At 43.5% G+C, this 14,609-nt stretch overlaps 1 protein-coding gene across 1 annotated transcript; it reads left to right on the top strand.

The window, feature by feature from the left end:
* Nucleotides 1–742: 742 nt before the first annotated feature.
* Nucleotides 743–13,836, top strand: VPS37B (VPS37B subunit of ESCRT-I). The gene is made up of 4 exons (XM_072351314.1): nt 743–920; nt 7,605–7,776; nt 8,397–8,479; nt 9,610–13,836. The coding sequence occupies exons 1-4, from the start codon at nt 816–818 to the stop codon at nt 10,099–10,101; spliced, it is 852 nt and encodes a 283-aa protein (XP_072207415.1). The 5' UTR covers nt 743–815; the 3' UTR covers nt 10,102–13,836.
* The last annotated feature ends 773 nt before the right edge of the window (nt 13,837–14,609 follow it).

Genomic DNA, 14,609 nt, shown 5'->3' with positions numbered 1-14,609 from the left:
CTTTGCAGTGCTTCACTGCCTTCAGTGTGAACAACTTCTTCCTTGTATCCAGTCTAAACCTCCTGTCTTTAAGTTTGAAGCCATTTCCTCCTGTCCTTTCACAACAGACCCTGCTAACAGTCCATCCTTTCCTTCTCACAGCCCCATCAGACACTGACAGGCCGCTCTCATCTCTCCCCACAGCCTTCCATGCTGCACAGCCCCAGCCCTCTCAGCCTGTAAAAATACTTCTTTTAAAACACATTTTGGTTTCAAACACATCTACGTAACGCATCTTTGTTAGATCACTTCTCGAGCTTCATGCTCGAAGGAAATGCTTACAGTGGACAAAGGGTCAGCACTAAAGATGGGCACGATAGCATTTTCAGCTATTTTTAACCAAAAAGGGCATTCGGCCTCAAACAATAACGCAGTCCTTCTCTTGTGCTTCACTGTGACCACGTCCCACACTGGGGGAGGAAGTGCGAGTTGAACGGTTACACCGATTTCCCTTCCTCCCTCACAGCTGCCACACAGGCGCCCACCGACGGCCAGCGCGACTCTGCGGCACCGCGTGGAGGCACCGCACGACACCGGGCCCAGGTGTCACTTCCAGAGCTTCGAACAGCGAACCGCACAACGCACCCGGCTCCCTCAGAGCCCGGCCGTACGCTCACACCGCCCTTCGTGTCCCGCCCCCCGCGGCGGCGCGGCCCTCCCCTCCCCTCCCGCTGCCGCTCCGCCCCCCCAGCAGGGGGCGCCCAGGGCGGTGCCCGGCGGGGCCGGGGCGGTGGGGCCGAGGCACTTCCGGTCGGCGGGAGCGGGGCCGCGCCGCCATGGCGCTGGACGCGGGGCGGCTGGAGGGGTTGAGTCTGCAGGAGCTCAGCGCGCTGCTGGACGATGAGGAGCGGCTGCAGAGCATGGCCCGTGAGATGGAAGAGGTGAGCGGAGCGCTGCGCGGTCACACCGCCGGGATGCGATCTTCTTTCGGGGCTCCCCGGGGTTCAGCCGCCGGTTCCCCCTTCTCCCCTCCGTCCTCCCGGCCTTTGTGTGGCGGCCGAGCCGGCGGGGGGGGCTGACAGCGTCCGCCTGCTGCTGAGGAGCCGTGGCCGGAGTGAAGGTGGCACCGGGTTTTTGCCTGTTTTTTCCCTGTTGTTGTTTTTTTTTTTTTTCTTTATTTCCCTGTTGGGTTTCCTCCTCCCCCTCCCCTCCTTCTATTTCCTCCCTTATTTTTTTCCTGTTTATCCCCATTTCCTCTCTTTAATGCAGCCCTTTTTTTCACTCCTGGGACGGCAGGAGCGGTTCTGTCAGGGTGTCCTGGCTGTGGGCTCAGTCCCAGCCCTCGGACCGTGAGAAGAGCGGCTCTGTGCGGGGCTGCCCGGCCTGCTGCTGCTCCTCTGCTCTCGGAATGTCTTTGTCAGTGTGTCAGGCTCCGAGCCATGCGTCTGGGGCTGCGCTTGTTCACGTTAAATAGAAGCCTGTGTGCTTCGTGCTGCTGCCCTCCTCCTTTATGGGGTTTTCTGTGTGCCAGCGAACACTGTATTACGGTGCTGATAGAGTCTCTCCCAGCAAGCACTCCTAAAAGATCAGCCTACAGCAAATATGATGCATGTTACGTGAAGGTTTTGAAAGAAACGCTCACTCTTCCTCTGGCTCTTGTATTAATTCCTTTTGTTTTAATGTAAAGAAGTCCCAGGGCAAAATTCTTGCAACTTGTAACCCTTTTGGTGCTTCCAAGGAAGTCGTTCTGGGTGACCTCCAACCAAACTGCTGAGGAGTCACAGGTGGGGCTGCCCTGCAGGGGCAGGAAAGTGACCCAGGGATGTTCTTGCTGTGTTGTCTGTTTTCTGTCCCTTGTATAAATAAATCTGTTTGTTGGGGCTGAGTATAATGGCTTCTCCAAGTACAAGCTTATATGAAAACTTAAGAAACTGTTGAAGAAACTGATGCTGCTATAAAAGAGTAAGGCATGGAGTGACCTTAGGGACACTGGTGGATTACTGGGAGGTGTTAGAACCTGTGTAAAGACAAAATGTTTAAGGAAAGTCAACAGATTGTCATGGGCTTAGCTCAGTGCGGATGTCAATGGGTGCAGAATTGCTGATTTCATCTAACCTCTGTCCAGGTATATTGGTAGATAGCTTCACTCAGCGATCTGCTTGTTTTTTTATCAATATGTGCTTCAGACTAGATGAGAAACAGCAACAGACCTCATGACCTCAGTGCAAAGATTCTCTCTTACTGCAGAACTAGAGTGTATTCACAATGTGACCCTCCAGCTTTCCTCTTTAGTTGGCAGCAGAAGGCTTTTAAATTGTAGAGTAAAGTTCTCTGGGCCCGAGGGAATATTTTGTGGTGTTTGGAAAGTGTGGCTAGGTTTGAAGGTATTTGAGCTGCGTGGAAATACAGCGACACTACAGTCTGCTGTAATCCTCTTTTATTGTGCACAGAGGCTTTTAGTAGAGCCTGTCCAGCTCAGAAGTGTTTGTCCATCTTGGAAGTGGCCGTTCTTGAGTGCTTTGTCCTCACTCTTGTTTTTGCCTTTGCTGAAGTTTTTGCTCCTTTGTGCTGTTGGGTTCCGATTTTGCACTGCGAAGTATGCAGCAGGAAGAGGGAGAGAGGGAAATCCTGAGCATTAAGGAGGAACTGTGCTCACTTCATTGCTGCTTGTGTAGAAATCTGGTTTTGGGTTTGAATGTGTACCTTTGCATAGGGTGGTTCCAAAGTCCATAAATTAATAATTTAATCGAGGCACGCTAACTGAGTTGTGATTCCTGAGTCACACCTTTGAGGTCACTTGTATTTTCAGTGACAAAATTGGCTAAAGCTGATTATTTCGTAATGGAAGAAACCTTTGTACTCCTTGTTGCAAGGGAAACCCAGCTCAAAAAAACCCCAGTGTTTTGTTCGCAAAGAGGAGGATTTGGAAAATCACTTGGCTTTCTTGCTAATGGCTAAAAATAGGCTCCTTCCCAGCCCTAAAGGGAGTGTGTAGCACTTGAGCAGTATTTGTATGTGTCATCATGGGGGTGTATGCACATATCTCTATATATAAAATCTCTGTGTGGGTTTGCACACGTATATATTACACTGGGGGGATAAAACATGCCTCTATAGTGTCCTGTGCACTGTAGCCCCAGGTATGTGAAAGCAAGGCATCAAGGAGCTAAGCTGCTTTTTCTTTCTATAAGGTTGTTTTTGAAGCCTCTGGGCTTTTAGCTCCTGAACAAGGAACATCTTGTCTATTGGAAAGAGGAAGGAAGCCAATTGTCTGGTACTCCCAGGCTTTTAAAACGGAGGAGTTTTTGTGATAATCCTTTGAGGTTAATCTCTTTTGTGCATAGGAAGGATTCATCTTCACGAAATAAAAGCACATTGTTCATAAAAGTCGGTCTCAGCAAGTTTGTGATGTGATACTGGTGGTGCTTCAATGAATTTCAGCGGTGAACATTGGTTTTCTCTTGACCTGTGCTGGAACGTTGCTTTAGGAACAGTGCAGCATTGTGTTACTGTATGCTCGAGTTCTGCTGCCAGAAGTTGTTTGCTTTTCAAGACCTTAATTATATGAAATAGAGTCATCAAAAATGTATTGCCTCCCTCTTGCTCCAGCATTTCGAAGTACACTGGAAAGAACAGGAGGGGTTTTCAATGTTACCCTGCTCTCAAAAACTGTTTAAAAAAGCAGGAGCAGTGCAGAAAGTCCAAGTTCAAACTATGTGAACGCATGCCCGGATTACTCAGATTCCTCATCCTGTCCTAAAACCACACTGTGTAAGTGGTTATGTTCTTGTTTGCCAAACATGAAATTTAGCTGCAGAGTTAGAGTTTAGACGTGGGGACAATGACTGAGTGCTGTATTCCAGCAAAGCATCTGATGATAACCTGTCTGTGTGTAATGGCACCGATTGTGGCTCCGTGCAGCACTTTCCTCTGGAACAAACACTGAAGAATTGAAACTCACCTCTTAACCTTTATTTCCTTATTTTTAAAAGCAGTACGTACATAACTGGGAGACCTAAATTTAGCAAATCTAATTACTTTGGATTACGTATTAATGTTTATTACCAAGCTGATGCTGTCAGAGGCTGTAGTATCATTCACCAGCACTTGATGAAAGGCTCTCATACATCTTCTGTACAGGAGTCTTTATTCTCCTCCTCTGCACCTGTTAGCTCCTATTTCAGGGTTAATTTGTCACTCCAAATGTGCACAGTTGCACTTCGAAGTGTGACAGCAAACTTTGTTCCTAAAAATGAAAGAAAGAATGTGGGAATGCTAAAGGCTGGAAAAAGACCAGAGAAACCTAAGACGAAAGTATGGATGTTTGCTTGCTATAAAGCAATCAAAATGGAACAGCTTGGTAGTTCATTTGGGTGGGTTTTTTTATTTGGAGCTCCTTAAGAAACTTGTTGAAGGTATCAGTAGGTGACTTGGGCACTTCTTAAGCGTCCGAAGATTAGAAGGGCTGCACAAGCCCTGAGTCTGGCTTTATTCACCTTGCTGTGCATGCAGTTTGTCTCAGAGTGCTCCGCTCAATCCCTCTGCCTTGTTTGTCCCATTCAGGATGCATGGGGAGACCTCAACAGTGAAAAGAAGGAAAAAAAAGCTGTACCATCATCCCATCTCATTATGTCTCATGATTCTGACTGGTATTTTTCATCTTTTTGAAGATTAAGGTTTCCTGCTTGCTGAAGTGCTCACGACCTCAAAGTCTCGGTAGCAATTCCGCTGGTTGTGTGCTGTTTGCTGGCTGCTTCCGTTGGGCAGGTGAACATCTGATGCACTGCAGCAATGCCCTTCTGTAACAATTTTTTGTCATGGGACAGGCCTGACAGCAAAATAACTCAGGTTGGATTTATTCCTTGCCTCTTTGGTTGCAGCTGTTGTCCTGGGCTCATGAAAGCCATGAAGCGATGCAGAGGACAAACATTGTACTGCACTGTTGATCTTAATGGGGGGATCATGCTGCACTGCTCCTTTGACACTCACTTTATTTTGTAACTGTGTATTTGTTGTTTTTTCAATCGATCCACTCTTTGAAAGATTTTCTTTAGGTTTTTTTAGGTTAAGTGTTTGCTTCTCAGGTTCCTTGAATTTACCCCCTAAGTGTAGCAAAACTTTTGCAGGAAAGATTATTAAACCAGATTTGCATCCATGCCAGACATGATTCTGTCTTTTTTAAATTGGGGTTGTACTCAAGGTGCATTGGTTTGGGATTATGTTTGTTCTATTTGTTATGAACAGAACTTTGTCCCTCCACAAACTTCTTCCCATGAGGTGAAGCATTCAAACGTCCCATAGAAGTGAATGAATCTTCACCTTTGCTTTGGAAATGAGTTGTCCTTTGGTTTGTCTCGTGACTGAAGGCTTGCTTCTTCTCCCAGTTTTGAGCAAGATTCTACACAAGTGTCTCATCTGTTCAACGGTCCATTGTCTTTTTTAGAAAAGAAATGTGACACAGAGTCTCATGCTGGAAGTGAGGACACCTGATCGTGACGTGCGAGTTCTGTCTTTGATCAGCTTCTGCAGAAAAGTGTGCCCTTCTTAGCAGCTTGTGGAAAGCATTGAGTCACCAAGTCTTGTGTAATTTCAAGAAAACGAAGAATATGTCAACTTTTCTTCTGTTTTAAACAAACCTATGTTAGGCTTTCACCTACACATGCATTAGGCCATGAAGGTTAGACATCAGTAGGTAAGGATAGCAGAGGGAATTGCTCAGTGTTACACCTAAGTGGCTCACCTTCGCTTGTTTGCCATCAAACCAGGTAAATATGTCTTTACAAGTGCTGCCGTCATGCTGATTGTTCCTTATGTTTACAAGATACATCCTGTTCTGAGGATATTTACTCATCTTTACAGATTCATCATGCTGTAGAAGTCCTTCAGAAAGTCCTCGTAGAAGGTTGGGTGTTTCCTCCTTTGCAGCCTGAACGAGGACATCAGTCAGGGTGCCTGAGAGTTACTTGAGCTTCATCTCAATTCAGGAAGCTGCTTCTATTATTCTGCCTTTCCTCTCTTCTTTACAACATGTGATTTGAGCAATTTCCTTTCCCTGGGAGTTGTACTTGAAACGTTTATAGATTTGTGTATCTTTCATTCCATCATTTTTTCCTCTAGCAAAAATGTACATAACATCGTCTTCATCCCAAAGAAAAAAGATCAAAGTCCACCCATAAAACTGGTCTTCCCAGACTGACTGCACAGCCACTTTGAAATGAGAACATCAGCCTTACGAGCAGAGAAAATGCAATCACCAGATCAAATCTGAGTTGCTTGAAGGAAGTTGTTTGCTCATTAAAGTGCTGAAAGAGGAGCAGAGTCAGAAAGCGTTAATCTTCTGGTGCAGTCTTTGGCAGTTCAGAAGGCAGCTGGTTAACAAAACCCGTGGTGGAGGCAGGTAGTTTGGTAAGAAGCTGGGCGTCAGTCATTAAGCTGTGAAATAGTGTGCTTTTTGGTTCCATTCATAATAGGAAAATATTGTAAAACAGGGACTTCAGCTTTTGAAAAGCGAGTCTAGCAGAGTTGGATCATGTGGGAGCAAACAAACCAAAGCAACTCGTTTAATTCATATTATTTTGCATTGGATTCAAAAGTGAGAAGAGAGGGTTCTCTTTTTATTCTTGGAAAGTGTTCAAATTGAATGAAGACAAGCAGAAGATTGGAAGCTGTTGAGGCTTGATGTGAGAATCCTGAGAAGACAGAGCAGTGTTACAAAGCCAGTTTCTCTCATTTGTACGACTTGGGAACAGAGTTCTGTTTTGATTGATGCAGCCTTTAGGACTCAGCATTATCCTTTATGATCATTTTTTAAGTTGTTTAGCAAGAACAAGGGAAAAGGAAGTGCAACTCTGGTATTTCAGGAGCGGTATCTGGGGCCAAAGGTGTATCTAATCCAAATTTGAAGTTAGCAGGTTAAAGTGGCATATAAATATTCGTAAAGGAAGTGCTTTTGAAGATACTATTGTACACTTGGGAAATATTTTCACCTGCTGCACCTACCTGTGTGCCCAAAGAGCCAAGAATACCTGAATTCTGATCCTTTCACTTTCTGGGGCTGTCAATGGCTCGTTCAGGTTTGCTCTGTTTCAGAGGTGTAGCACTCCTGTATCAGCCCTGAGCATGAAAGGAGGAAGGCACTGTATTTTCCAGTTCTGCCCTGTACAAGGGGCGTATTGATGTAGGAGGTCACAAAAAGTGCACCAAACGTGTCATTGATTTTGAGGGTGGAATAACAGAATCTGTTGTGCCATGGGAAAGTTATCCCACTTGTTGAGTCTGACTGAAATTGGATCCCTTGCTTTTTCTCCCTGGTTTTGTTTTTGTTTTTTTTTTTTTGTTTTTGTCTGAATCTTTTAATGAATCTAATGTGACATCCAAGGCAGACTTCTCCAAACACCTGGCTTTCCCAAATCTCATGAAGGCTGCCTTGCTGAAAATCATGAGCATGTGTAGGTATGGGCAAACCACAAAAAGCCCAAAAGCATCATTTCAGGTTCAATACAGTAGAGCTGACTTCACAAAGAGCTTATTTCTGCCATTCGTGTTTGAAATTCTGCAGTTGTCTACATAACCATTAATGCTGCTTAATGTTTGCACTGTCATTTCATGCACCTTTCTTCTTGCAGGCCCAAAGTGTTCAGCACAGCAAGGACATGACACTTGCCAGCAACCGCAGTCTGGCAGAAGGCAATCTTCTGTACCAGCCGAAGTTGGAGTCTTTGAAAGCAACTTTGACTCAAAAATATCAAGAGCTGCAAGTTCTTTTTGAAGCATACCAGATAAAGAAAACAAAATTAGGTAACATTTTCTGTTGATCACAATGATTGGCCGTTTTATAAGTGAATGTAAAAGCTGTTGTCTGCTTTGTTGTTTTTGCATGCTCTCATTTTACCTGTGTAAGTTAGGGTAACAGATGAAATGTCACTCTCACGTAGCTCGGAGTTAGATCATTGCTAAGTATCTGTTACACCCAGAAACATACGCTGTGGATTCTTTCTGTTCCTGATGTGGTTACCTGGCTGTTGTTCTCTAAACAACTGAATTTGTCCACCTTGCTAAAAAGCAAAACACAATTTGAATTCTCTGTGATTAATCATAAATCAAACATTCTTGTATTTAACGTTCCCATTCCATATTGAATTATGAAGTATTGCGCATCTGATGCTGCACTTCTGGAAGTGCTTCCTTTCGTTATTATAAACATAAAATTGGAATTAAGTCACAGCTTGTAGCACCGTGCCTATGTTCTTTAACTACTTAAATGTTGTATTTTCTCACTGTAGATCACCCTGTCCAAAACATTTAGAGTATACTGTTTGTACATAGGCACCATTTTTATGCTGGCTGACACTTTATAGCTTCATTTAGAAGTCACCTACAAACAGCTGGTGTTTATTCTTCTTTTCATGCCATTGCAGACAGACAATCCAGTAATGCCTCACTGGAGACACTGCTAGCACTCCTTCAGACCGAGGGGGCTAAGATTGAGGAAGACACAGAGGTAAGGGAAGTGCACTTTGGTTCTGTCCCTCTCTAATGGTTAATGAAGACTTTGGGTGTACATAGCTGAAGTACCATTGAACATGTAATAATCTAAAGGGGTGGTTTTTGAGAATATGATCTGGTCTTTGCTTTGAACGTCATTAACAGTCATTAGATTTCAGTGGGATTTCTCTGAGTAATTTTTTACTCCTGAGATCTTTGAAGTTTAAGAAGATGCTGTTTTTCAGAAATGAAAGCCAAACCCTCTTAGTTTCTTGGCATTGCCTTCAAACTAATAGCGAGTGAACGTGGAAATCTTTTTAATGGTGTCTGCCTGGTGTATGTATTGATCCATTACAAATGTCAATTAGTAACCTAATGAAAGACTGTGCCTGTGATGGTTTGTAGGATGAGAGGGCTGACTTTGCAGCAGTTCTGATGGAATATTCCACTGTGATTTCAATGTATCTGTCTAGATGCCAGTAGTCACTGCTTGTTGGGATGTGAGTGTCTGATGGGTGGTTTGTTTTTAGAGCAATGGAAGGGCTTAGTTTTGTTTGCAGATCTGCCTTTAGGACATTCTATAACTGCATAGTGTCAAGGGAAAAGATCTTTTTGGCCATGGGTTGTGATTACAAAAAGATGTTCTCAGGACAAGTAGAATTTCATGATTATATGTGTGGTCACCTCTTTTAATTATTAAAGCATCATTTACCCAAAGGTTTGCTTGGTCGCACGTAGGCATGAGTCTTAAACCTGGCTTAGCAATAATCTGCCTCCCTGTGCTGAGTTCTCCATGTTTCTGTTGGCATTGCAAGCAGTTCTAAACTGTGATTCAGCTTTGCTGGCAGTCTGGAAGGCTGTTGCACTCGATTCAGTCCTGTCTCTGATGATCAAGGGAATGTTCAGAGCTAAATTCAGATGTTCTTACTGCTGTTACTTCTGTATAAATTTCAGTTAAAATGGTGTTTAGCTCCCGGTGCTTCTGAGCAATAACTGCTTCAAAATTCTGCTCAGAATTGTTAGCACGCTCATCGTTGTGCGTATGCAAACTGGAGAATCACAGGCAAAATGTTATTTTTAGGCTTAGAGCTCTTTAGATTGTCCTGGATTGTGGTGTTTTCTAAGAGATTATTCCATATTTGATAGAATATGGCGGAAAAATTTCTTGATGGTGAAATCCCACTGGATTCCTTCATCGATGAGTACCAGAGCAAGCGTAAGCTGGCTCACCTGCGGCGGGTGAAAATCGAGAAGCTCCAAGAGATGGTGCTGAAGGGACAGAGACTTCCATCGGTGCAGCCTCAGCCGAGGGCAGCCGACGCAACGCCAGCACCTCAAGATTCCTACTCTTCAGATGCAAACCCTCCTCCTTCAGCTGCACCACGACGAATACCTCCCCCTCCACCTTCAGTCCCAGCAGGACGCTTTCCTACTCCGTTTACTGCGGCCGCGAGTTCAGGTCCAGCTGTTTCTTATCCAGGTGCTCCATATCCTCCTCTCCCACCTCGAGCTGGAGCTCAAGCTGCGAGTCAGTTGCCACAGCCAGGATGCCCATCTCAGTTTGTACCACAGTATCCTCCAGCTCTTCCCCAAAGACCACCTCGCTTGCCACCACATCCTGGTTTTATCCTCCAGTGAATATTTTGGTGCGCCTGACCTACGTATTGGTGCTTATCGTTCCTTTTTCTCCCCCCTGTCAGAGACTTAATGTAGGCAGTGGAAAGCCTCTGTTTTTTGCACAATGGAGTATAAAATTTGATCTCTGGCACAGGTTTGAAATTGTGTCTGGTAGATATTATTGTTTTCAAATATCAGTGACGAGGATTTTCTAGGAAGGTAGTAAGGGCTAGATGTGCAAGAGTGCACAGTGGATTTCCTGACGTTATAAATCTCTCTGAATTCTTTAGTGATGGCAGATCAGTGTCCTGTTCTGGTGAGTTTGCATTGCAGCTGGATGTGCGTGTCTCCCTAAAGAATTCTCTGTCAGTGCCAGTGTTTGTGTGGTAACAGCCATATCTGAATTCTGGATGAGGAGTTTTAATGGACCTCAATAGCAGCTTTTGTAGTGCACCCAGACTGTGGCAGTTCTGGCCAGGTGCACAGTGAGCTCACTGAGATGAAACTGTTGTCGGATAAAGTTCTTTTTTAAGTATTGAAAGTTACAAGAGTTTCGTTTCTACATTTCAGTCGTTACCTTAGACTTCTCATAATAAAAGTACATGCTCTCCCCGTTCCTAAATAGCTGGTATTCCAAGAGTCCTGGTCTCTTGAAATTTAACTGAATTGTTCGTACAGCCAGTTTAGGGTTTTATAGAGATTTTAACAAGCATTTTTATTTCTTTACCTACTAAGACTTCCTTGCAGGTTTTTTTTTATCCTCTTCCATACCCTGCATACAGAAGTGATTGGTGTTTGTTTTTGTTTTTTTGTTTTAATTTAAACCAGTGCTTAGCTTTTGATATCATGTGATTCCAGGAATCTAGGCAGGGTATTCTCTTAATTAAGTATTGGATTTTCATATCATGTAATTGCCCACAATTTCATTGTGCAGTTCTTGGCATGCTTATCTATTTGGAATTTGCAGTTAATATTTCTCTGCAAGAAGTCAAAACAGAGAAGGTTTTTGAGTTCTGTGGTTGCTATTTGCCTCTTACATAACCTGTTCTTGGCTTTTTATGCCACCTGAGTGGGAGGCTTCCTACGGCAGGGCCCATTTCGTTCTCATTATGACTCTAGAAGCCTAAGGTGCAGGTGCATGCTGGTGATTGAATCCTGCAGTAGGGGAGGCAAATCTCACCACTTGTTGCTCATGCAGAATATGACCACAAATTAACTGTCACTCCTGCAAAAAGGAAAAGAAAGAAAAAAAGCGTTTTAGCTCCTTCATGGCAGTTTAAAAAAGGTGTCATCCAGAATATGTTCTATATCTTCTCTGTTATTTGAAATGCTTTCTTACTGTTGTTCTGGAATACGCTGCATAGTTTGGAAGACTGTACTACAAACAGCTTCAGTCAAAATAGAACATCTGATCTTGTTTTTCTTTATGTATGGCCCTAGATTGTCCCTTAATCATTTCCTCTGGAGTGTGGTGGTTGCAAGCAAGTACTAATCTGAAACTAATCTCATAACAGGAAGCTGTCTGTTCTGAATATACAGTTATTTGGCTTGCTTTGCCTTCTGATGACAAAGGGCAGAAGGCTGGTCACTGTTACTGGCATCTAAACCCATTCCCCAGAGTAAATCTGGAAGGTTTTCTGTAGATGGGGGAGTTTGTGAAGCAACGTGCGTTGGATTTGTTTGCAAAGTGTGTTTTCTCTGTAATCTAGTGATGGTGCAGGATGTGTTTTTTAAAATAGTGTAATATCTTTTCTTGGTATTATTTTATCATTGAAGCTTTGTGTAAGCATGGTTAATTATGACATGTTTCAAAATAATTTTGCTGTGCTATTAGTGCTGGTATTTGGATGGCAACTGTTGTGTCTGAATGCTAAACATCAATCTGCTGTAGGAAGGATTTGTGTCCTAGGAAGAAGGAATGTGGATGGGAGCTACTGGGGTGACAACTGACTCCAGAAATCCATACATGGAGCCTGCTACACAAACTCTACAACACTCTCCAATCAGTTTTGCTGGCATTTAATGCAAACAGCCAGGTATATTTAACACTTATCCAGTGCCAACGTTTTGTTTCTGAGAGTTGCAGATCCTCAGAAGTCACAGAGGTGATAGGTAAGTGTACTGTGAATTTGCACTGCGTTTTATGTACCTAACTTTATTGGTGTTAGTAGTCCAAAAGTATTTTTACGACTTGTTAAATTTTCTGTCTTTTGGTAACTTTTGTGATAACAAGACCTTTCAGGGATACTTTATCTAAAAACAAACTCTTGTGCTAACTAAGTACAGACAAAGCTAATGCAGTTTTTCTGTCAGAGAGCAAAACAATGCATTGTTGCATATGCATGTGGCTGATGTGCCTTAGGATCACTACCTGTGATTGTAATACTAGGATATTTTATCGTTTGAATAGCCATTGCTTGACTGATTTAAGGGCTCTTCAAGAGCACTTTCTTCTACAGAACTCTCACCCTCGTACTTTAGGAAAAAAAAACTGTATCTGCTATTTGTAAGCTTATAGTTGCCTTCACTGATGGGTTAGTTTGAACACAGGTGATAAAACTAATGTGATATTTCAGTTATAGCAATCCCATAACTGAAATCCAGCTGCTCACAGAAAATGTTTTGCCATTAATTGCGTGTGGATGCGCACAAACTGTAAATACATACTTGACTGCTGGTGAAGTTTAAGGGTATAGGAGAAAAATGATTGTGGAAAGCTGTTTAAACCCTTTCACAAACACTAATCTGAATGAGTCGGGCAAGAGGTGTGTCAGTGGTTTGAACCGTTGCCCTTTGGCAGCTTCTTCTGTTCTGTTAGAGCTAATCAATTCTGCCATGGCTAGGATGTTTAGGATTGTACTAATTTGCACTGTTGATAAGATAGATTATAATGCCATAGGCAAGCGGAGACTTGAGGGGGGGTAGCTCAGTATGCTTGCCAAAATATATATCATGTTGTCTCGAGGATTCGTAATGTCTGCTGCAAATAGTGTATATTCCCCAAAGCAATTGGAGTGGAGAAAAAATCTCTTAAACATGATGTGTAACACGGCTTTAGAGTGTTGGTAGCATTGAAAATGCTCTATTTGGATGGCATTACTTTTGCCAGTCTTTTTGTATGCAGATTTTCTAAGTTATGACTAATTCAATTATATGCAGATAGGGTTGTTGGTTTGTTTGTTGGTTATTATTTTTTTGGGGGGGGGAGGGAGCTGTTTTTGGATTTTTATTTTTATTTTTTTGACAATGATCAGCATTGAAGGGCTCAAACTCCAGGATAAGTCCTCTGCACTTCTGTGCTGTCCTTTGAAGGCAGCAGAGCCAGTGGGTCTGACTGAGCTGATCCACATGGGTCACGTTTGTGCTGCTGACCCTGGAGGGACTGTTTAGGATAAGAGCTGTGTGGTTCCAGGAGGCAGAGCCCTGGGCGCAGTCGCTCATGGGTGGCCGTGGGTGCCCCCATGTCCACAGCCTCAGTCTCTGCCTCTTTTGGACTTCTTTGCCCTCTCAAACTGGAATGAAGTAGAGCTCACACAGGTAATTTGGAGCTACTGGCAAACATTGAGTTCAGAGGAGGCAGAGTTGTCCTGCACCTGAACAGTTCCTCTGTGTGATCCTGGACAGTCGAATAAAGTGGCAATTTTATATGCCTAGCAAGTTGTGAAATGTACAGTGGATTTGTTTGCATAATAAGTCTTTCTGTAATCTACTGTGGTCTGATTTTAAATAAAACATCGTATCTCTTGGTGTCACGTTCCCATTGTGGGTGGCTTCATTTAATCACGCAGACTCATGTTTTTTAATACTAATGGTGAGCGTATTTAGCAAGATAACAGTAGTAAGTGAATGTGGAACTTAAATTAGCAGGAAAATAACTTCATAATAAATCCGTCGCTCGTGTTCTCATCAGCTGGTAACGGTGAGTCCACTTGGTGTGTCCCTGGTAAGGGAAGGTGTGCTCAGATTCTGTACATCTCAGTCACAGCAAAGCTGGAATCTGTGTTTTTGTTTTTCACCATTACCTGGAATGGATGCATTTAAATTCTTGCTCTGGAAAAGCGGGATGAAAAGGGGGAAACCTGCTTTGAATTTGTTAATGGAGACAAAAGTTAGAATTCAGCCAAGTCAAGTTAGGAGAGAAATGAGTCAACCAGAGTTATTTAGGAATATGAGTCAGATGGCAGAAAGAACATGGTGTGATATCTGTCACTTGAATAGCGCTGTAAAATAGAAGTCCTCCTGCGGAACAACTGATGTTAATAGATGGAAGAAAATCCCTTTAAAAATGTTTTTCTTGATGTGTTCCATTTGTGGTGGCTGCGGAGAGTCGCTCACCTTCTGCTAATGCTGAAATAGGAAACGACAGATACAGCAAGCTGTGCTGACTCAGTGCGGGTGGGCGATGGAGGGAGGTGCTGTTATATAAAAGCTGCAGCTTCTTCACAGCTTTTCGAAGAATTCACAGCAGCCCTGTGTTGTGGGGCTGGGAGGTGCACCCCGAGCTTCAGGAAGTGCCTGTGCTGAGGCCC

Source organism: Excalfactoria chinensis, chromosome 16 (assembly GCF_039878825.1).
Source record: "Excalfactoria chinensis isolate bCotChi1 chromosome 16, bCotChi1.hap2, whole genome shotgun sequence".
Taxonomy (NCBI): Eukaryota; Metazoa; Chordata; class Aves; order Galliformes; family Phasianidae; genus Excalfactoria; species Excalfactoria chinensis.
Note: the sequence above shows the minus strand (reverse complement) of the source record. Positions and strands in the feature narration are given on the sequence as shown.